This window comes from Periplaneta americana, chromosome 1 (genome assembly GCF_040183065.1).
Source record: "Periplaneta americana isolate PAMFEO1 chromosome 1, P.americana_PAMFEO1_priV1, whole genome shotgun sequence".
Lineage (NCBI taxonomy): Eukaryota > Metazoa > Arthropoda > Insecta > Blattodea > Blattidae > Periplaneta > Periplaneta americana.
The window spans coordinates 102,729,221-102,754,155 of record NC_091117.1 but is presented as its reverse complement, the minus strand read 5'-3'; the positions used below and the strand labels follow the sequence as shown (position 1 = coordinate 102,754,155).

Genomic DNA, 24,935 nt, shown 5'->3' with positions numbered 1-24,935 from the left:
AGATGATTGGCCAGTAAATGGTCAAATTCACTTAAGGAACTTAAATATTCAATATAATTTCCTATATTGTCTGATTCCACACTCTCGTTATGACCCCGAAAAGCCAATTCTTGTTTTCCTAGAAAGCAGACTGCGTTAATAAGATGCAGTAAAATCTCCCGATTTTTTTTTTTTTCACAAGAGAATTGTGTTGGTTGATGTGTAGAGCTTTTCGCTTATCTAGCTGTAAATCAATTCTTGTCTTCCCAAAGTTTGCAAAGTTCATGCTACTACAAATATGAGCTTTTGATTTGTCGTATTCTAGGACTGCCGTTCGAAGGGAGTTCATATTAGAAAACCCCTCTTTTGACCACACATTAGTTTCGCGGCTAAATAACAAACATGGCCAGCAAAATAATTTAGACAGTTTAGAAGTACCACACAACCAATTCCACTTACCATATGATGTTGAAGTGAAATGGCGTGTGTACTCTCGCTGTTTTTCTTTTACGTCCATGGACAAATTTAACTCAGGAGTTGGTCTTTCCATTTTCACAATTTCAACTTTCTCGTTGTTATGTACGACGGTTAAAAGGCACTTTTAATGAACCTTCTATTACACAGTCATTTTCAACACAAACCTCTCCAGAAACTTGTTCTGCCATATTTTTCACAATATCACTTAATTGGGACATTAAAAACTTAATAATTCACAATTAATATAACTCTTAGACACTCGAACAAATCACAGATTTAAAATAATGCACTGCAAGAACACAATCACATTCAATTGCTAGCGTACTAAGCGTATGCTTCCCGCCTGCGAAGAAACCGATCACGAGAGCGGCAACTCGCCCGCCTACAGTGCACGATGGAAACAGATGGGAGCGGGGGGGACGGGCAGTTGTGCGAAGGACAGCGTGAGCGAAACGGTCACAGGCTACCTCACGTAGCAAGCGGTTTCTCCAGCGATGCCGCCTTGACAACTTGTTTCTTTTCGAGAGCAGAGAGCGCATATAAATCTAACAATTACTTTAATTTTAATTATTATGGTAAAACTAATAAAACAAAATTATTACATTATGTTATATTATAAACTTTTTCTTTTGTAATTTCCTTGGGCTACCGCCGGTAGCCCCGGTAGTCCGCAAAATACGCCCCTGTCTGAACAAATTAATTACACCTCAATAAAAAAAAGTTTTACCCGGGATTGAACACGAGACGTTTCAGTTATACAGTGGAACCGACACGCTACTATCTGAGCTAACGAGACAAGACAGTGACAGCAGCAGTCCAGAATGTAGATCCCTTAGCAGGCATTTGCCTTTCGGTACAGTGAAGCAATGATATTTTGTGACCCGAGCTATGTTGTGAAATCCTGGCCTTAAATGGCTATCTTCTTCGTGATCCTTATTCTGGTCCTTGTCCTTGTAACAATTCTTGTACTATTTGTCATGTTATGTATCGTTACGTCGATATCGAGTGAACCGCGCTGTAGAACTTTAACTTCCGACGACCAAGAATCGTCTCATCATTTTTCAGGGTAACTGTACACTGTGAGCCATCCTTGTAACACGGAACACATCAAGCCTGTAATCGAGTTCCTCCCAGTTACATTCAAGCATATAACGATCAATTGATGCGATGGCTCCTGCGATGTGCGCTCGTAGATCCATGTGGTAAGAGTGGCACGTAGACTATCTTTAATGTACCCCACATAAAAAAATCAAAGGGTATCAGGTCTGGAGAATGTGGAGGCCAACTGATGAAATCGGTATGGATTAAATCGCAACCGCTTACGCAGAATCTTCCACACAGTCGATTTCGGTATTTGCAGCTCCCTGCTGGCTCTGATGGTAGATTTTAGCGTACTACGTGATGACACGCTCAATTGTTTCCTCGCTTACTGGCTGTCGTCCGGTTGATTTCCTCTTAAAAATGCATCCCTTTGCCTTAAAATCGGAGTACCGCTTGCAATTGTAGGCCCAACTGGGTGGTTCTGCTCCAAACCTTGTTAGGAAATGTCACAGGATCTGATGGTTAACATGAAAATCAAGGATACAAAAAACTTTCCTGTTCTCCATATAGCAGTCATTTCATTTTAACAATGAACAGATGTTATTACCAGACATCGGATTCTAGGGCAAATGCCTATTTTGTTTCTTTAGGAGAAAAGTAAAAATAATTATTAATATTTGTGTTTCATGGAAATTGAAAGGTATCAAAGAGTTTTATAATGCCCTAAAACGGTTATTAGAGCCTAATTTGTTAATATTCGCCTAAAAATGCCTAACTCACTGTAAAGTTTCGCATTTTACTCTTACTTTTTATAATTTATACATGCATTCACTGCGAAATTTAAGGCATTTAAAAAGTGGAAAGTTTGCTTCACACCGGCCATGAAACCATTGATAAAGGAAACAAAATGTTTTGAATCTCACGACACTCGCAATAGATTTCATCGAATTTAACATGTTTGGAGGCATAAATGCCGACAAAGAACCAACCTTAGTTTTGAAGCAGGCAACAATCACAACATGTGCTGCTACCGATTCAGAGATATACTATACTATATAAATGACTGTTTTCGGTCTAACCGATTAGCTGTACTGCCCTTCAGAGTGTCATAAAATCACAATTTTTGGAGAAAGAGTGTTTTTGAAATATTTATGAAAAGTCGTAAAACTGCGAATTAGTAGGGTAAACCGTTACAAAATATTTAAAAGAATGGCCCTCCTAGTGTTAACACTACCAGGAAATGCAACAATAAGTGGAACTTTGTATTTTTGTCCAATTGAATCTCAATAACAACGGTTCATTTGAATGCTCGTTAACAGTTGCTCTTTCCCTCACCTTATTTGTGTTGAGAAGTTTTGAGCGGTAGGACGTTTTCCTGTGAAGTTTAACGCGATAATGCCGAAAAATATAAGTGCAAAATCTACATTGATCCGGCAATGGCTAACAGAATATTCAGAATTCACTTATGATGGAAAAATAATATTCTGCAAGATTTGTAGCAAACAGGTATATAACAATAGTTGAAATATATAAATTATATTAATTTTAATGAGTAGGCCTATAATATTTATACATTGACTGAGCTATCCTGAGGTATAATTCTTTTTAAGACCACTATACTTTAACCTTTTAAATTCCGATAGTTAAAGTATTTGCAGGTCATTAAAATTTTGATTGTTCGAATCCACTAACTTTGTGATAGAAATACGGCAATACAACAATTAGGATTTTATTTTAATTCAGTTTACTTTACATTTTTAGATTTCGCAAGAAAAGAAGTGCCACCTAAAGCAGCATGTGCAAGGAGCGGCTCATAAGGCTAAAGCTCAGCAGAAAAATCAACTGCAACAAACTTTACTAACACAGCCTACTTCATCCAATCTCAGCAGCAATTTCTATGCTGATTTAACCAGAGCGTTTGTTGCTGCTAACATTCCCTGGAATGCAATTGAAAATCCGGTTTTAAGATAGTTTTTACAAAAATACTGCAAACAAAATATCCCATCTGAGTCGACCCTAAGAAAAAATTACTTAGACAGAATATACAATGAAACTTTAGCTTCCATTCTGGAGGATATAGGTGATTCTTACATATGGGTCTCTGTGGATGAAACCTCAGATCCTATGAATAGGTATATAGCAAATATGGTAGTAGGAAAACTTAGTCCTGATGGACCTTCGATTCCACACCTCGTATGTGTTAAGGAACTTTCGAAAGTGAATAGCCAAGCCATTGCTTATTTTGTAAATAAAGGCCTACAGTCTTTATACTCAGGTAATATAGACGATTCCAAAGTTCTGTTGTTTTGTACTGATGCTGCCTCATACATGGTTGCTGCAGCTCCACTTCTTAAAACATTTTATCCTAACCTCACGCATGTAACCTGTCTAGCACATGGCCTTCACAGGGTTTCTGAAACAATCCGAAATGAATTTCCTCTTGTCAATTCGTTTATTTCTAACACAAAAAAATGTTTTTGTAAAGCCCCATCCAGGATTTCAATATTCAGAGAGAACTTTCCAGATATCCTACTCCCACCTCAGACGGTTGTTACACGATGGGGAACCTGGATTCAGTCAGTGGTGTATTATTCTAAGTATTTTAAAGAAGTGGTCACAGTTATTGATAAATTACCTGAAACTGATAGTGCAGCGTGTGTGAAAGCAGTGAAAGATTGTCTGAATGACTCACGAGTGAAAAACGATATTGCCTACATAACATCAAACTTTTCTTTCATACCTGCAAGCATTGAACAATTAGAACGTGAAAAACAATCTCTTTGTAGCCAAATAGCAATAGTAAAGGAAGCTCAAGTGAACATACATTCTGCTTTGGGCGAAACTGGGAAAAAAGTTAAAAATAAGTGGGACAACGTATTAAATAAGAATGTAGGATTTTCATTGTTGGAAAAAGTATCAAGAGTGATATCGGGGGAAAGTGTAAATGTTCCAGTAAGTATTGATGTTTCTATTGTACCTAATTTAAAATTTGCGCCTCTTACATCAGTTTCGGTAGAAAGAAGTTTTTCTGCTTTCAGAATGATTCTCAGTGACAAAAGGCAAAGGTTAACTGTGGAGAATTTAGAGAAAATTCTGGTGGTGTACTGTGCAGATAATTATAATAGAGTCTGAGCATGGAACTGAATTTCAATAACTTAAAATGAATAATATTGATATCAATAATCATTATTTCATTAGTTTCAATATATTAAATTTGTGCAGCTCTGTTTATAAATATAATATAGTATTCTTTTTTAATGTTTGAACATACTTTTTGTGCGTATTTTAGTGTATAACTAAAAATTTCAGTGAAAGAACTAAGTATGATACCTTGATGTGCCTAAAATGCCTATTTTCATTAAAATAGAGCCTAATTTTACAAATTTTGAGCTTATTTTAGGCACCTAAAACTGAAATTTTTAGTGCCTAAAAATCCGATGTCTAGTTATTACGCAACAGTCTTACCACATGTGATGTAATACGTCCTAAAACAAAATTTTGAGTTTCTTTTTTCTATCAGTATGAATTTTGAGTATCCGATCCCTCTACTGCATAGTGTTGTTTCAAAGCAACACACTACTTTTTATTTTTTCTGCGAGATGTTTATATGCATTCTGTTGCTCTGAGGCAAAGCTCTGAAATTAGCAACGAAGAGAGAGTCGAAGAAAAATTAAGAAGTTGGTATCTCTGAGTGTATGGCGCCATTAAAACATCTGACCGTTATTTGAGAAAAAAATAACTCGTACAGTAGAGGGTTACGTAAGCTACATGCGTTGGAAACCGGAAAGATAATTTTTGAGAGACATATATGTCATACTAACTATTCACTGAACATGTTGGGCCATATTCATAGACATTCTTAGCGCGGGCTTCAGGTGGATGATCAGCGAACTAGCGTTTTTCGTAAACGTAAACCAGTGTTAGCGATATGATATGATATGAATCCTATACTAGTAACCAGTCGATAACCGGGGCTAGTTTAGCACGCTCGTAGCGCGGGCTAGCAATGTCTATGAATAGCACTCGTTGAAACTAATGTAAAGAATTTGCTTCACTTTTTTTTTTTTTTTTTTTTTTTTTTTTTTTTTTTTTTTTTTACAAAATAACACTTACATCAGATCCATTGTACTAATAACACATAACTTATGTTACTTAGTAATATTTGAACTGATATTTATGAATTATGTACAGGATGTGGATGAAAACTGCATGTCGAGATCTTACAAATTACCAGTGGCGACTAGTTGCAAATGCAATTGGACAGTGTTCATTGCCAATCTTTGTGAAGCTGGTATTTGCGGAAATTTGCCGCTGGCGGAGCTACACTAAGCCGCAGGACACGTATCTCGCTTCCACCGTCATGGATTCCATCATGCTACTCTTCGAACGAGTCGAGAAACAGGTAATACCTAGTTAATTACATACCTATTTTTTAACTTGGTTATTTAACGACGCTGTATCAACTACGAGGTTATTTAGCGTCAATGAGATTGCTGATAGTAAGATGATATTTGGCGAGATGAGGCCGAGGATTCGCCATAGATTACCTGACATTTTCCTTACGATTGGGGAAAACCTCGGAAAACCCAACCAGGTAATCAGCCCAAGCGGAAATCGAACCCGCACCCGAGCACAACTCCGGATCGGTAGGCAAGCGCCTTAGCTGACAGAGCTGCGCCGGTACTAATTGAAGAGTCCACTGCAAGAATGATGGATGTCACGTTCTTGTCGAAATTGAACCAAGACTGTCAATGCATAACTTAAGACATATAGAATGTACATAGAGAGTTATATGGCATTAACTGATAGTTATTGTCCAGTAATGATCGGAAAATCACAGATAAGCTTTGAGAGCTAAGCATTTCAAACTTTCAATTGCTTCTCCTGAAAAATATGTTCCAAATGACATCCATCATTCTTGCAGTGGACTCTTCAATTAAATACCTGTACTAAACGAAGTTTTTATAATAGACAACCAGAAAGTTACATCCTATAGATATATGCTGTAGTTTTTAACTATTGATTAGTTCTTGGCAATAAAGCCATTAACTATTTTGAACTGCAATATTTCACACACGTGGATTTGCAGGACAGGGCTGAAGATGATTCTGATTAATTTCTTCTCGAAGACTGCACAATGGATAAAGTGGTGGAGAAATAATTTCAATTTTGTTCAGGTATTTTCACAAAGAGTCATGCCCTGTAGATAATCGGAAAGATCCAACTGCGCTTTTCCTTGGATACTCAGGAATTATAGGTATTTGGTTGTACAGTGACATCAAACACTTTTTCCTTGCTTTTTTACCTATGTCCTTATTGTACCTATGCAGCGTCACTCCTTAGCATAGCGAATACTGTCCACCTGCATGCTCTACACATGATTCGTGGGGAGCTACTGTACAGATAGAGCATGCGGCCATGCATCTGATGAAAGTATAGGATGAGAAAAAGGTATGTCGTGATATTGGAATAAAAATGCAGTGATACAAACCTTCATATTTTCACGAAATATTCACCGAAGTCATGGTAAAATAAACACCGAAATGGAGGTGCAATAATCAGCACAACTTCACATATCTAATTGTCAGAAACTGATTATTTTTTAATGAAAGCAAACGATTGTTTTTCGTATAAAAGTAAACAATTGCTTCTTTTTTTTTTTTTTCGAATGATTAGATTGTGCAAATTGTGCATGGTGTTAAAACTGATATAGGTCTAATTTTTTGCATGCCAGTTAAATGTTTATTTCTAGAACTTCTTTAAAGACATAAGTTTCTTATCCTATAATTATAACTATTCCTCAAAATGACATTCTCCTTTACATATACGTATACACTTAATATACAGGTAACAGTTGTGACATACGTACTATGTGTGTTGCTACATGAAATGTCTAAACAAACACAAGTCATGTTCATATATTACAAGTCATGTTCCACAGTTTAAATAATTATTTGATACAATCAAATATGTATGTATTAACATAATGTTCTGTCAGATAACAACACTGCTTTCCTTGCTTTGCATACGTATGGCCACCAGACCATACCTTTGAATGGCAAAGAGACTCGCCTAAAGTGAATGTTTGGCTTAGGTTCATGGCCCTTTCATGCTTGCAGAAACTACCATTACAGGTAACATTTACCTGCACATGCTGGAAAAATTTCTGGAACCACAGGTAAAGCAGGATGACATTGTTGTCACGGTTGACTTTAAGCAAGACGGATACCCCCTTATTTTGCGATATATGTATGAACGTACCTAAAATAACGCTTTCCAAAAGAGTTTGTAATATATAACTAGAGACACCAACGGCGCTAGTTTCCCGTACAAAATTGAACCGCTGTTCGGCCGCCATTAAAGGGAGTTGATGCTTCGGCGGGAGTCCGAGCATTTCATGCTTATTGAGGAGTACGAACAAATATAAGTACACTTGAAAGGAAATAATAAGAAAATGGTGAAATACTGCGCCGCAAATAATTGTTCGAACATAGCTACTATTGTAGGATGCTCAGGAAAGCATGCATATCTTAATATTTGGAAGAATGTTCCAAATGCAGTTCCTCTTTTGAATGTGTTTACAGAATGTCGGAATATTTCTTGGATAAAGTTTTTCCAGAAACACATTAATCAGGTTTATAAGGTTGGTTTTAACAATGTATGTAAGGGTTAGGTGCCATCATACTACAGTGGATTATAATAGCAGAGTGCATAAGAAAATCCTCAGACTATATCTGTCTGAAACAGTTTTGTTTCACAATAAATGAATTAATCATGTAATTTTTGTATTGTACAGTATGTATTTCTAGTTTTTGGTGCTATTAAATGCTAAGAAATTAGTGAAAATATAGCTGATGGCCTAGCTAGGCCTATTATTACCACTACTACTAGGTCTACTATAACCACTACTACTAGGCCTACTATTACCACTACTACTAGGTCTATTATTACCACTACTACTAACTAGGTCTCACTACTACTAGGCCTACTAATACCACCAAAACTAGGCCTACTATTACCACTACTACTAGGCCTATTATTACCACTAATAATAGGCCTAGTATTACTACTACTACTAGGCCTATTATTACCACAAAACTAAGCCTATTACTACCACTAATACTAGGCCTACTATTACTACTACTACTACTAGGCCTACTATTACCACTACTACTAGGTCTATTATTACCACTACTACTAACTAGGTCTCACTACTACTAGGCCTACTAATATCACCAAAACTAGGCCTACTATTACCACTACTACTAGGCCTATTATTACCACTAATACTAGGCCTACTATTACCACTATTACTAGGCCTATTATTACCACTACAACTAGGCCTACTATTACCACTACTACTAGGCCTACTAATACTACCAAAACTAGGCCTACTATTACCATTACTACTAGGCCTATTACCACTACTACTTACTAGGACTATTATTACCACTACTACTATTACCAGTTACCACTACTACTAGGCCTAGTGTTACCAGTACTCCTAGGCCTACTATTATCGCTACTAATTGTATTAAAAAGTCTGTACTGACCTCTGACTTGGTATAGTCATCAACTGTCAATTACACAATAGATTGTTTTATGATAAAATTTATTCTCGTTATATTTTAAATCAGTTTCCAGAATTTTTATGATCTCATATTTCACCACTAAATATTTTCTAAGCACCATATAGGCTACCTTCCTCTTCCTTCGCATGAAAGGACTAAAATATAGATCTTTATAAATATTACAGTGAATATCCATTATTATGTCCTTAAAACAATACTAGTAATACTGAAAATTACTGTTGACATTGCCATTATTCAATATTTCACATACTTATCCCGAGTGTATATGGGTGATCTAATTTATTTTTTAGAATATCACCAAAGATGAATCATTATAATACTTTAATAAATATAGCGCACCTCTGCCATTCATGTTTATTTCATCACGACTCATCCTTTGTAAAAGATGTTTAAAACAGTGTCTATCATCAGGCTACATCAATGTATTGTGGTACTGTTTTCGATTTTCGCGCCGCAAACACTCCCTTTAATGGGGGATGCTAGCCGATTCAATTTGTGACATTTTTCTTGCCTGCCACTCACATGTATGTGTCTCTAGTAAGTATTACAAACTCTTTGCGCTTTCCCAACAGATGGATTGGTAGATGTTCACCTAGGAGTATGGCCATCACATTCGCCTGATTTGACGCCCTTAGGTTTCTTTCCTGGGAGTTTATCAAGTTATGAGTGAGTCAGCCTGGATGGCTCAAGCGGTAGAGGCACGGCATGTCTTTATCGCTTGGCCTGAAGGATTGTGGGTTCGAGTCCCGCCTCGGGCATGGGTGTTGTTTTCGTACTAGTTTAAGGAAAAATCAGAAAAACAGAACTAAGATAAAGATAAAGAAAAAAAGTGTACTAAACCAAAGTAAGGAGTCTATAGGACCTGAAAATTCGTATTCGATAAGCATTTGTAGCGGTTTCTAGCGACATGCTTGCGAATGTTTTTAGGACAACATTCGAACGTTGGACACAATGGTTTGAAATAAAGACCACAGAGGAAAAACTTCTTAAGTCACATTTACTGCTTTTACAGGAGAGCAAGTTGAAAGTTTCCAGACCCATTAGATTGTGTTGTCTTTGGTTTATCATTCTTCAAATTATTTTGGGCCTATAGAATTCTTATTCTCTACAGTTAAACTACACAGATCTACACTATCTGAGCTATTACATGACATCTAAAACAGAAAATCGATAATTTTGGAGTTACCAAGTTTTTCCCCAATGATATTTAAATGGATGATGGTCATGTTGAATTATGATGAATTACATATTATGTACATACCATTCAATAGCTCTATATAATTCATGTCTGAATAACCATATTTCAAGAAAATGGACCGAGACTTTATATCCATTCTGTATAACATGTTCAAAATAAGAAGTTCTTCGAGGCAAGAATTTTCCTATTAAATTAATTATTTCATAAGATAATAATCAAACTCTTTATTGTTTCTTCTTGCAGCTATGTTAATAAAATGTTCCGAAAGTAAGCACTCTTTTTCCTTACTTTTGCCTATTTCAATAAGATAACTAGTCAGAGTCGAAGAGATTATTACGTGCAGTTATTCAAGTGAAGCTGTACTGAATATTTTTGCCACAGCATGGGCGCATTCTCGTCTTCCATGCACTGGCATACATCACTGCTGCCAAGAGTGGGCTCTCGGAATCAGAACTGGAAGACCTGATCTCCCTGGACGACAAAGTGCTGGACGACGTGTACCAGTATCACTTGCCCCCTGTGCGCCGCATCCCACCACTGCTCTGGACTCGTATACGCAACGACTTGCCCAATTACTTGTCCGAGCGCGAGGCGGATGGCGTCAGCGTCATGAATTGGTATCACAGGTAAAAATGCGTCTATTTGTACTTGTTACATGCCTGCTAATTCGTTTACACACAATTACGTATACGCCATCAATGTTATTTCTTACTATTCATTCATTCATTCCTAGTGTTCTGCCCAAGGACAGTCTTTCACTGCAAACCCAGCTTTCTCCAATGTTTCCTATTTTCTGCCTTCCTCTTAATCTCTTCATATGATCCATTTATCTTAATGTCGTCTATTATGTGTTATCTTCTTCTGCCACGAACTCTTCTCTCGTTCACCATTCCTTCCAGTACATCTTTCAATAGGCAGTTTCTTCTCAGCCAGTGACTCAACCAATTCCTTTTTCTCTTCCTGATCAGTTTCAGCATCATTCTTTCTTCGCCCACTCTTTCCAACACAGCTTCGTTCCTTATTCTGTCTGTCACTTCACACGTTTCATTCTTCACATATCCACATTTCAAATGCTTCTAGTCGTTTCTCTTCACTTCGTCATAATGTCCATGTTTCTGCCGCACACAATCCCACACTCTACACAAATCACTTCACTAGTCTCTTCCTTAGTTCTTTTTTCAGAGGCCTGCAGAAGATGCTCCTTTTTCTATTAAAAGCTTCCTTTGCCGTTATGATCCTCCTTTTGACTTCCAGGCAGCAGCTCATGTTGCTACTTATAGTTGCTAAGTATTTTAAGCTGTCCACTTTCTGTACTGCCTCATTTAAAATTCGCAAGTTTGCTTTCTTTATTTTTCTTCCTGACCATAGTCTTCGTCTTGTTTTCATTTATCTCCATCCCATACTGCTCACAGTAGCTCCAGCAGCATATCCTTTAATATCATCTCCTCTACTGATAACAACACCATAGACCTATCATCACCAAATCTTATACACTTTATTCTTCTTTCTCCTACTATCACTCCACCCATGTTCTGAAAACAGTTCTTCACTAAATCCTCCAAGTAGATGTTGAACAGGGTACGTGATAAAAGGCATCCTTGACGTATTTCTCTTCCTATTTCACTTCCTTGTGACATTTCTTCTCTTATCCTGACTTTGACTCGTTTCATAGATTACTAAACAGTCTCCTCTATTTTAAATCCACACTAATTTTCTTTAGGATCTTCAGAAGTTTCATTTCTTACTATATATTAATATTAATGAGAGATTCAAAATATCTCCCAAACAAGTTCTGTTCGCAACAAAATATTTTCCAAGATTATATTCGTAATACTAGTACCTGCTTCATGAAACATTTTAGTATCAAGCACTGTCTTTTCTTAATACACGTCCATATTATATAGTAACCAACTAATTCAACAAATTAGAAGTGTTAGCTGTATAAAATAGTGTTCTGGAGATTACAACAGTAAGCCTATCGGTGTATACAGAGTGAACAGTTTATGAGTTTCCCGCCCGCGCGCTGTCAATCAGGGAGCGCGGAACGAATCTTCAGTCTGAGCTAAATGGCTGTTGAAACCATACGTGTACTGTAGTGTGCTACGAAAGGTATGGCTAATAATAGGCCAAAGTATTCTATTCCACGAGTGTTTTTTACGATTCATACAGTAGAGGAGGCAAGATCTGTCCTGTGACCTAATCATGTGCATAGGTTTTAGTCTGGGATGAACTTCCATGTCGATAGATTCATATAATATTAACCATTATGAAAAAACTCTCTTTCTGGTAGCTCATTCTTTCACTTCTCGCACAGCTCACATGTCAGGCCTCGCCTCCTAATATGTAGGTATGTGCTTACAGGATCAACCCGTGCTGTAGGGAGATTATTAAAAAAAAAATGTCCCTGATGATCGCGTTCCAACTCGTGCTCCGTTTCACAAATTAGTTAACAAATTTCGGGAAACGGGAATGTTCGAGATAAGAAGCGAAGACTATGCACAGTGCACACTGAAGAAGTTCTCAATGACATTGGGCATCGCCTAGAAAATTCGCCTAGATAATTTCATTAGTCGATGCCATAAATGTTTGGAATATGAAGGACATCAGTTCCAACATCTTCTTGGGTGATACGGATGAGTAGGCCTACTGATCTTTTTAAATAATTCTTGTTCTTTTCTATAATATTATTATCTATTGCCTCCAGTATTGAAGTTGTAGTTTGATAAAGTGTGGAAACGTGTTGTCGTACAGCTGTAAGGACAGGTTGTTCGGCACATGCAGCCCCACGTGTAGCCCTGCGTGTACTGTTCTCCAACCAGGAAATCAACCGTGAAAGGAATGTGCTTACTATTGCTTCATCTATTGGAGCGAAGTAGATAGATAATATTATCGTTATAACGTCAGTTTAAAAACCATGCGCTCTATTGCATATGTTATTTCCTGTATGGAGGGATTAAAAGACCATGAGATTAACAGTGATCTAATTTTGTTACTAGGGTAGTATAAATATGTGTACCAATGTTATTGTTTGTGCTGTGAGAGCTAGCCAATAGAGATACGAGTACCCACGTGTGTGACCTTATAACATCTTATGACATCAACATTTATTCACAGCATTACCCCACTTCGTCTCATTCCGCAGAGACTTTCTCGTGGTTGGAGTACAGTAGCATTCTTTTAGTAATATTATTATCCATTACCTCTAGTGTTGAAGTTGTAGTTTGGTAAAGCGTGGACTCGTGTTGCCATACAGCTGTGAGTACAGGTTGTTCGGCACATGCAGCACCGCGTGTAGCAATGGAAACTCATAATCGTTCATCCAATACAATGCTACTAAATTAAAATAGTTATGCAGATTCAGTCGAATCCTTTTTCCTTAAGAAGGGGGACCAAAATATGAGAAGAAATAAATGAGTAGGCTATGTTCAAACCAAATGCTCTTGTTGTTTGACTACGAACAATGTTTTACACTACGTGCAGTATTGCTTTTATACTTGTATTTTATTGTCCATCGTTTCTATTACTCAAGTGGTTCCCGATAATTCTCTATCCTCGTTTTTTCTCTCATTATTATAGTGACCTAGATTCTTATCACTTTAGGTCAAATTTTCCACTTCAATATGAGTTGTTCTATTTTTTTTATCCATTAGGCTCTAGTAGTTTTAATCAACTCTGAATACAGCCACACGCATTCTGCATATCTGGCTTTTCGAAAGCCAAACCCAGGATGGACCCTTGCACGTAAAATTGGTCCATTTCGCACCCTATAAGCAATGATTGTTCCAGTCAGGCACATGGCCCGGTTGAAAATCGTGAATGCAACACTGACAGGTGGGTCATGCTGCCTCAACTCTGACAGAGCCAGGTTCCATTCCAGACGACTACCTGATAAGCCCCAGGACCCGGAGCACCAAGCTCTTAAATTCTATACCAGCTTCGGAGTTCCGTACTACCGGCAAGACTTCACTGCGGACCATTTTTACTGATTGGATTTGATAGATGAAATAAGGGAGAGAGAGTTGTTAGTGGAATGAAATGGAAAACGGGAATATCCCGAGGAAAAGCCTCTGCAACTTCTGCTTTGTCCACCTGGAAGGAAGACCAGCTCAAGTAGCGCCGAGCCATTGACGCGACTACGCTTACTTTCACGTCGTTATAGCAATTGTGTCCATAAGTCCCCAATTAAGATTGTACTCGTATATTTCCGTCTCTGATTTACATTTTTTCTACGCACCCTTGCGTATATTATTAAACTTTCGAAATACAGGGTTCCGTATCTCCAGCGCCCCCACCCTCCTGGAAATGTTGTATGAGGAACTACATGCACGATTCCCTTTACTCGGGTAATCAGAACCGAGATAGGCTTTAAAATAAAAGTACAGTGTGGAAGAGCGCTATTAGTGGATAGACTACTTTTTCTAAGTGTAAATCCAATGAGCAAAGTCGATTTAAATTTATGAGAAAATTGTGCGATGTAAATGTTCCAAGAAAGTCAATTAAAGAGGTTTCAAGTCCAGTGCTGAACAAGAAAGTAACAGAAGGACTGTTTTAACAGAAGTGAAAGAAGTTGGACGAAATTGGAACGACTTAGAAAGAAGTTAAAGATAATCTCTCAATCGTCTAGCAGCAGTTGCAGTACAGTGTGCAGTGTCACGTGAATCCGCATATGCAGCAATAAAATTGCTGTAATTGTGACAATGTTAACAGTGATTCCAACCTGTCAGTCACTCATCATGGCGAAAGATGGGTTTGCGGTGAAAGACCTGCCCTTGGGCAGAACATTATGAATGATGAATATGGTACGACAAAAATGAAATTAAATAAAAATAGACATTTACTGTGTGCGATAACCATTTCATGATGTTTTTAATGTAATTATGTTCAACAGATATGAGAGTAGCTATTATTTTATAATATATTACGTTTTCTCAATAAAATTACATTTTTAGAATTGATCATAGGCCTGTTCCTATGTATGGAAAAACTTAAACATCTGAAATAGGCCTATATGATACATAGCCTATAGATTTGCAAATGAGAAATTTGCTAAAAATGTTGGTGAAATGGCTGCGTGTTTATTCGACTTCGTGTGGTTGCGTATAACAGAAATATCTGCCCTTACCGAATCATTACAAAGTTTACAATGGGCCTTGGATACATCCTGCTTGTCAGGCCTCAACCAGTTCTTGAAGTCAAGTTCATTTTCCCAACAAATTCTATACTTATGTTTTCGATGTTTCAGACGTTCATATTTTGCAGCATCACCACGCTGTATCCAGGTATTTGTTTTTTGATGTAGCAGTCGCTTATTATCTTCTTCATTAAATTCCATAGCAGCAATTAAATGAACTATTCACAGTGAACAGCTGTCATGTGTATGCAGAATATGATTATTTCGTTACTGCAATTGGCAAAATATTTAATCTACCGGTATATCAATAATGAAGAACAATGGGAAGCAGATATTTGTAAAATAATCTGAATAACTCAGTCATTTTTTTGCGGGGACTTCTCTTTGTTTCAGGTAACTTTACAGGAAAAAGACTGAACTGCAACGAAAGTGCTTAGAACCATGTTACATTAGGTCTACATTAAGTTAAACAGAGAAGTATAATAAACATTTTCATAGTTTTATACTACTAAGCAAATTGTGGTATTCTTGCGTACCATAATGAAAGTATTATCTACAATTACATGGTACAATCAGCTAAATTATGGTATAAGTACGATAGTTATGGTACAGTTGTTATCACTGCTATGTAAGATTTCAGTGGTTCAAAGACTGAGTAATCCCAACAGTAATGTAAAACTTGTTCCTATAGTTTGTAGGCCACAAATCACACACAGGCTTACCTGCAGTATTGCCAACTCGATTTTTACAGACCCGCTATGAAACAGTGCAGTGTTAATGTAAAGTGAAATTATTTTCCCGCTGTGAGTGCCAAAAAAACCCGCTAAATTCCTATATCAGCAATACAAATTTCATAAATTTTACCCGCTAAACTAACACTGAAAAACGCCAGGTCTAACGGGAAAACCGCTGAATTGGCGACACAGCTTACCTGCTAGCTTCTATTATAGCTAGGGTTGCCAAAATCAGCGGTTTCCCGCTAAATCTGACGGTTTTCGATTCTTCACTGCGGTAAAATTGAATGGACAGCGGTCGGCGGGAAATCTAGATGAACGTTTTTATACGGAAATTTAGAGGGTTTTGACTAGAATTTAACTGTTTTTAAAGTAAGGTTCAAATGAAAAAGTAATTGGTTAAACAATTCAGTAGGCTAATTTATATTTCACAGTTATAATTTGTGTACAATATGCATTCTTACGATACGGTAATATCACAGCTTTGAAAATTCCTGAAATGATAAATTATTGCTACCGACAATGCGTGTGGAAGAAGAGAGGTTGGCTCGGCTTCTGTGGAGTAAAATATTATGGCATAGGCCTTATATGTTAAATTCAATTCTGATAGTTCGGGTTGGACTTAGGAATGTGTTGCCACATGACTACCAACGTCAGGATGGGGATTAAAAAAAAACTAAGGCAGCATATCAACAAATCCTATTTTCCAATGCTAATTAATGAAACTATAACCAAGAAACGGATTTCTATGGGGAGGATAGTTTTCCATTCTTACAGTAAGGTATGTTTATAGAAAAGTCTATTTAATGTACTATTGTGTGTATGTATGTATGTATGTATGTATGTATGTATGTATGCCATGCATGCATGCATGTATGCATGTATGTATGTATTTATGTATGTATGTATGTATGTATGTATGTATGTATGTATGTATGTATGTATGTATGTATGTTTATGTGCGTTTGTGTGAGTTGAGATATTCTCCAGTAATTTATTACGAAGCGTGTTTACATGTTACGTTAGTATATAGGCACATTTTAAAAACTGGCGATTTTTATTCAGATTTTGCGAGGTTTTTCGAGGGGATGTTAGCGGGTTTTCATTCTTCTGAGTTGATAACACTGATTATAACAACTATATTATTTTTACTCCTAACGTCAGACCAGTGTTGCCAACCGTACGATCTGGATCGTACAAATGCGATAATTTGGTATCATGTACTATCGTACGATCCAACCCGCCGATAGTGCGCAAAATGTACTATCCTGTCGACAAATAGGGTAAAACATGTCAAAAAGAGAGGATTTAAAACATTTATTACAATTTAGGACATTTGAAATAATTTATATACACTTCTGCAGTATTACGGGTAGGGCTATATTTCATTTATACATTTATAGTACGTAGTTTCTGCTTGTAGCACATCTGCGTTACAAGTACTTTACAGTCGACTGTCGCAAAACATATTTCTACAAACATTGTTCGCCTATGTCTTCAGGTTTAGGCGACATGACAACTTGATTTTGAAAAACATTATTATAGCGACAAGAAATTACGTAGTGTCCATTACTTATGGTTATCCAAAAAATGATACTAACAAACATGCCTTTGTTTATTTCCAAATATCTCAGAGAAATGTTTTCTCCAATCCTTTCAATAGTCTAAACGTAATTACTTGCCACGTAAGCATGTAATAACTAATAAGTTGAATATAATGTTTTGAGAACCCCATAACAGAAAAGGGAAATAAACATATCAAAATATGGGCCTATTTTGTCCTACAAAAGAACAAGGAACAGCCTGTTATAGTAGGCTCTACTTGCTTGTGCCAGTCGTGTTTTGTGGTAGTATAAGGGCAGTAAGAAATCAGGTATCATTGTGATAGGTTCTGACGTGAAATAGTGGCCATGGAACCAGAAGATAGTGATAGTTTCCTAGTAGGTCCTTACTTACTGGCTTTTAAGGAACCCGGAGGTTTATTGCCACCCTCACATAAGCCCGCCATTGGTCCCTATCCTGAGCAAGATTAATCCAGTCTCTATCATCATATCCCACCTCCCTCAAATCCATTTTAATAATTATCTTCCCATCTACGTCTCGGCCTTCCCTCTGGCCTCCCAACTGACACTCTATATGCACTTCTGGATTCGCCCATACGTGCTACATGCCCTGCCCATCTCAAAGGTCTGGATTTAATGTTCCTAATTATGTCAGGTGAAGAATACAATACGTGCAGTTCTGTGTTGTGTAACTTTCTCCATTCTCCTGTAACGTCATCCCTCTTAGCCCCAAATATTTTCCTAAGCACCTTATTCTCAAACACCCTTAACCTATGTTCCTCTCTCAAAGTGAGAGTCCAAGTTTCACAGCCATAAAGAACAACCGGTAATATAACTGTTTTATAAATTATTCTAACTTTCAGATTTCTTGACAGCAGACTGGATGATAAAAGCTTGTGAACCGAATAATAACAGACATTTGACATATTTATTCTGTGTTTAATTTCCTTCCGAGTATCATTTATATTTGTTACTGTTGCTCCCAGGTATTTTAATTTTTCCACCTCTTCAAAAGATAAATTTCCAATTTTTATATTTCCATTTCGTACAATATTCTCGTCACAAGTCATAATCATATAATTTGTCTTTTCGGGATTTACTTTGAAACCTATCTCTTTACTTGCTTCAAGTAAAATTTCCGTGTTTTCCCTAATCGTTTGTGTATTTTCTCCTAACATATTCACGTCATTCGCATAGACAAGGAGCTGATGTAACCCGTTCAATTACAAATCCTCTATCCTGGACTTCCCTAATGGCATACTCTAGAGCAAAGTTAAAAAGTAAAGGCCTAGTAGGTCCTACTTCCAAAAAATCTATATTCGGTATACCTAAATGTACAGAATGGAAACAAAATTGCAGAAAACTATGGTAAATAATTCCAAAATTTAAAGCTAAGTTTTGCTCTGATGAAACAAACTGTAAACGGTCTAGATGTAGGTTCTTGCTCTTCTGTTCCTGCTGTTGTTGATCCTTCTGAGGATCCTCCTAAGGTAAGGAGACAACAAAATGTTTAAAAATCTTTTTATACGCAGGTATTTAATTTTTAACAATTATTTTCTTGGAAAAATTAAAACAATCGTTTAAATAAAACACTGTGGAGGAAGTTTAGGTAAAATAATCAAAATAGGTCAATTTTGTATGTAGTGTACGATCCTCCAATCAAAAGTACTATAATTTAGAACCAATTATGCGATCCAGTCAAATCTCAAGGTTGGCAACTCTGCGTCAGACTTCTATGAGCTTTAGTGTCGTTCTTAATTTAATGAGAACAGAGAAATGTATTGACGCTATAAAGATTCTTCCAGTTTATTTCAAACCAGTCCTGCTGTATAAGCTACTCATATTTCCTTCATTAAACACTGCAATGAATAACACTATTGAATGCTCAATTAACTTAAGTTACCGTACTTATGTGCAGACAGTTTCGGGATACAGCCAAGGAGCGGTACTTCAAAAACATGAACATGGCCATGTACTTCCACTCGTCAATCGCAGACTACTACCTCGGTATATGGGGTGGTGGTAACCCGAAACCATTTAAATATACTGAGATACAACGTCATAGGTAAGTAATGAAATATTTTTTATTGCTACATATTGTTATCTATCAATCAGAACTTACTGTGACATTATTTGAACTGCGACGAAAATTTGAAAATTCATTAGCAAATATAAGGTGAGGTGAAAGAGGCTGAGTTTTATGACAGAATTTCTCGATAAAAACATGTGAAAGTTTATAGGCCTATGTTTGTCCATATATCTGAATAACTTAAATCCAAAGTAATCTCAAACTGTTGGACAATGTTTAAGCGTATTCTTTTCTAAATATAAAACATAACAGGTACCGTAAAACGGAGTGTATTCGAACCGTTAAAACGAAGAACGGTGCACAGGAATCACTGATTGGAAAAGGGAAGAATGTCCATGCACCTATGTTTTGAGAAAACTAAGAAAAACTTATTAACACTTACAATATTGTTCCTACAGCTTTGTGATGCATTACAAACTTGTAGAACTAAGTTCCCTGAACTGTATGGTGGATCGTCTCAGCGCATTCGATAAATATTTTTGAATCCATCCTCTTTTGAAGTTGATGGACATTCTTCCTTTTTCCAATAAATTAACAATTCTCATGAGTAATTTGCAAAGAAACTCAATTAAACACAGGTTTAATCTGCTATTTATTGTTAGTTGAATTTCTATTGTTAACACAGTGTGAATATTATTTAATTTCAGTCAAACATATTAAGAATTTTATAAATTGTGCTGTTGTATTAAAAATAATTTTATTCAACAATTTAACTACTAATCTTCTTCATCAGATTGGATAGGATTTCTTGTAGCCATTGAAGAATGTTGTTATATAACTCCTAATACTCTGATGGAATATATTTATTTTGTTAACGTCTTGCAGCTTCTTGGGATGTATAGGAACTTTGGAGTCGTATGCCATATTTCTAGGAGCAGAGGTGTTCCTCTTCCCTTAAAGTCTGCATGTCTTGCGATTCAGTCCATCTATCCATTCCGAAGAAACGACATAGCACGGTGTTTTCTGTTTATAGGTCAAATGCCGGCAGTTAGCAAGTGAAAACTTTTACTTCATGTGACTATTTAGAGCAATTTAAGATTCTTTTTAAGAACTGTGGCCACCATTCTTTAACATCAATGATATCTTGATGTTCAATAATCTTGACTTGAAAAGCATTCTGTGTTTTTCTTGAATTAACTATCATCTCAACATATTGTTTCACAGAGTAGATTCTGTCTTTTTTGTATCACTCTTTTTATTACGGTGAAATCCCTGTTGCACGGGAGGAACGAGTGACCTCGTACAGAATAATGGTGCTGAATTATCTGAAACTTGGCAGTCATTGCTCGATACATAAGGCAAGGTACAACAGTGTTATTGTCCACAACTGTGAAGTAACAGTTAGCGCGTCTGGCCGCGAAACCAGGTGGCCCGGGTTCGATTTCCGGTCGGGACTAGTTACCTGATTGAGGTTTTTTTCCGGCGCTTTCCCTCAACCCAATATGAGCAAATGCTGGGTAACTATCGGTGTTGGACTCCAGACTCATTTCACCGGCATTATCACCTTCATCACATTCAGACACTAAATAACCTAAGCTGTTGATAAAGCGTCGTAAAACAACCTACTAAAAACAGTGTTATTTCGATTCTGTCCGCCACAAGGATCATGTAGTTCTTTCACTGAGTCAGGTTCACTTATGTAGTAATTGAGAAATGTGCAGACTTCATTGGGGCCTCGATTAGCTTGTCCTTCATGGTAGCAATAAAACTGTGTTGTTTTCCTGGTTATGGACTCAAAATACAAAAAGCCACGGTTTTCTTAAATAGAACATTTCCTGTACAAGAAGACAAGAAAGGAGAACATTTTGCATAAGTTGAACACTAGGTCGACTACGTCATTTCTTTCAGCACATAATTTTATTACCTCTTGTTGTTTTATTTTATAAAATTTTGATGCTCGTCGTTTGTGAACTAACAATTCTGCGAAAGCATCGTTTTGTATTTTTATTAAGAAAAAAATATTTAATTTTGGCGTCTTTGTACTGGTGAATGTTCTATAAGTGTCATTAGATACACATATTTCCTCTTTTTAGTCTTACCAGCGTATATGTAATGTAGTGATTGTTTCCATTTGGTTTTCATCTTTAAAATTTTCAAAACACTTTGTGGAACAACACCAATAAAACAAACACCAAACTGCAGCATATATTATATGTTCACAGAAATATTTAGCAGTATAAATATATCCAAATAACACATAAAGCATACCAGATCTTTACTTCATGATGGACCAGGCAGTTTTGCTGGCACAACACCTCCTTTTGAAGTTACGTATTCTTTTCCTAAGATCTAGATTTCTTGCGTTTTTCTTTTACATATATTAGTCATCAATATTTCTTACTCCCTTTCTTCTCCAGTGTATTTGTTCACTTTCAGAATTACTTTCACTCAAGTTGTTATGAATGATTTACAGACAACGAACTTACAACCACACTGACAGCAAATTAGCAAATTTAAACGAGAGACAGACTTCCTACCTGACATCTGGTGGTGATGCTTACAATATTGATTGGAAAAAAGGAAGAAAGTCCGGACATTCTTCCTTATTCCACTAATTGAAAATTTTACTGGGCTGTTACTTCATTGTTATTGCTGGTAGACTCTTCCTTTTTCCACTAATCGATGGGTGGATGGCTTAAGAAAAAAATGTATATCTCAGTCTATTTTCGCAAAAATTGGACTTTCTTCCTTATTCCAATTAGTGATTCAGTTGTCGCTGGTACTTTGAAAGCATTGTTGACACTTGTTTCTAAGAAAGATAGTTTATCGGCAACAATTAATATTTGCCGAGGGAATTGGCTCAGGAGGTAGCGTTTGAGCCTAGTATTCGAGAGATCCCGAGTTCAAATCCCGTGGCCGACTAATCTGACTGAAGTTTTACAGAATTTAGCTAAATTCAGGTAACTGAAATGAAATATAAATAGGTAGCTATTATCATTACTATTTTCTAATTTTATCTTATACTGTAGTATAATATTGACAGTGGAAACTAACCTTCTTTACTAGAAAAATCGCAGTTATATTAATATACCCAAATGTTTATGAAGTTTAATATGAATATCAGTTTGAACGTACACTACAGATGGTTGCAGTTCGAATCACATTTAAACTTCATACAAAGTTTAAACTAACGTGGAGAAAATGATTTTTAGTTTAAACTCAGGCTTAAACAGTATGAAATAAACCCAAGTTTAAACTCATTTGGAGAAAATGGCCCTTAGTTACATAGTTATCGGTTTGGTTTACAGCTGTATCGGCGCACGGATCCTCGGCGAGGACTGTAGTTGCGACCGCCAGGATTAGTACCGTAAAGCGGAGTGAATTAGAACAAAATTTTCAGTCTTCTAAGCGTTAACCATATAAGGTTACATCCTAACAAAGCCTGGTTTTATTTTACAACTTCATTTTTTTTTACTTTTATTGTTGAAAGATGTCACATCAATAGAAGAGGTGAATCCGATCACACATTTTTTTATCTTTAAAAATCGAATACATACAACTGAATGTGTGAAAACAGTCACTAATTGAAGTTTTAAAAACGTTTTTAAAGAATATTTCAATATGTATTTCGTAATCACTCGTATACATGTTCCGTAGTAGTGAATTTCTTAAATAAATAAATTAAGCCTATTAGGCCTACTATATAATACTGTATATTGAATTTATCAACACAGTGTTATATTTACTCCGTAATTTTCCAATTCTAGAGTATATTTTACATTTTTGGCTATAATATCTGTACTTAACTCTTTTTAATTTATTTTTATTTGATATTTTTCATTTATATCTATATCTGTGTCTTTTATTTAGGTAGTATCTATTTGTTTTTTTTTTTTTAATTTTAATTTTTAATTTGTAATTACACTTGTATCTTGCATATGTATCTGTTTTATCTCTTTTTTCATGTTATATGAAATTCTATGTTTTTTAAATATCTGTACTGTCTATTGTAATTGGGGCTTCGCCCTATTATAAAAGCAAGCGAGCAAGCAAGCAAGCCCCATGTCGCAAGGTTTGTTGCACCACCTTTCGACATATCTGCCCTTTTTCTACTTCAGTGGAAGGATATATAAAAAAAATGTATCACCCTCTTCCACCTTTCTTCTGAAAAATTTCTTCTCATAAAAGTCCTCTCCTATTTTTCTATCCACTCTGTCAATGAAATATCTTAATAGTTCCTTAGTGGAGAATCTTATAACGAAATTATTTTCTGTTAGCTTAAATCAGTGATCGTCAACACGACTGAAAGCGGGAACGGGTGCTCAGCACTTCTTCCGTGCGGGGCAAGCGTGCATTATTCCAGTATTGTCCGCGAAACTTATCTCATGGATGAATATATATATATATATATATATATATATATATATATATATTTATCCATGCTTATCTGGGCAGTTAAAAGAGTGACGCGCGGGGTGCGGAGAGGTCGCTTCTAGCCGTAGCGAGGAAGACAAGAGAGGACATTCTACGAGAAGGGTAAAATACATTTGCTTGCTTAGTGTGATCGAAGAGTTCGATGTACTTACAGTTGTGTACAATTGTGAAAATTAATACCTAATGATGTTTTTGTAATTCTACGTACAACTGCTGAAGCGATGGTCAGGTAGCTAGCAGATATACTGAGGATCACGTAAGAGTAATTCCTAAAATACTAATTTCGCCATCTCTTCAGTGTTGCCAACTAATACTAGATACCGTATCACCAAAAGAGGATAAAATCACACAATGCCATGTAGTATGATGATGATGATGATGATAATAATAATAATAATAATAATAATAATAATAATAATATAGTATTAACAATAATGATGTCTTCCTTATTTACCACATCTCATCTTTATGTTTGGGGAGGTGTTTTCTAAAAGGTTGAATAATTTGTGAAAGATTCTGGACCTCTCGCACATTATGTTAGTAGTTAGTAGATTAGTGTATGATCTAATATTAAAATGTATTTCATCTGACAACATGAAATTCATTGCTTTGATTAAATAGTTCACAAATCACGAGACCTAACCTAAAAATGTATTTTGTTTGATCACGAGAAATGATTAGTATGAATTCCGAAAACGAATGCCACTTTGAAATGTATGCTTTAGAATATTTACTCCATTATTCTAATAAAAGTCTAA

The 24,935-nt window shown here is 36.3% G+C and overlaps 1 protein-coding gene across 1 annotated transcript in view; it reads left to right on the top strand.

The window, feature by feature from the left end:
- LOC138698967 (NACHT and WD repeat domain-containing protein 2) overlaps positions 1-24,935 on the top strand; it is a 487,839-nt gene that overhangs the window by 155,335 nt on the left and 307,569 nt on the right. Inside the window, exons 11-13 of the mRNA XM_069825158.1 lie at positions 5,689-5,899; positions 10,669-10,913; positions 19,633-19,779. Of these exons, the coding sequence (XP_069681259.1) occupies positions 5,689-5,899; positions 10,669-10,913; positions 19,633-19,779 (603 nt within the window). The remainder of the gene's footprint in view (positions 1-5,688; positions 5,900-10,668; positions 10,914-19,632; positions 19,780-24,935) is intronic.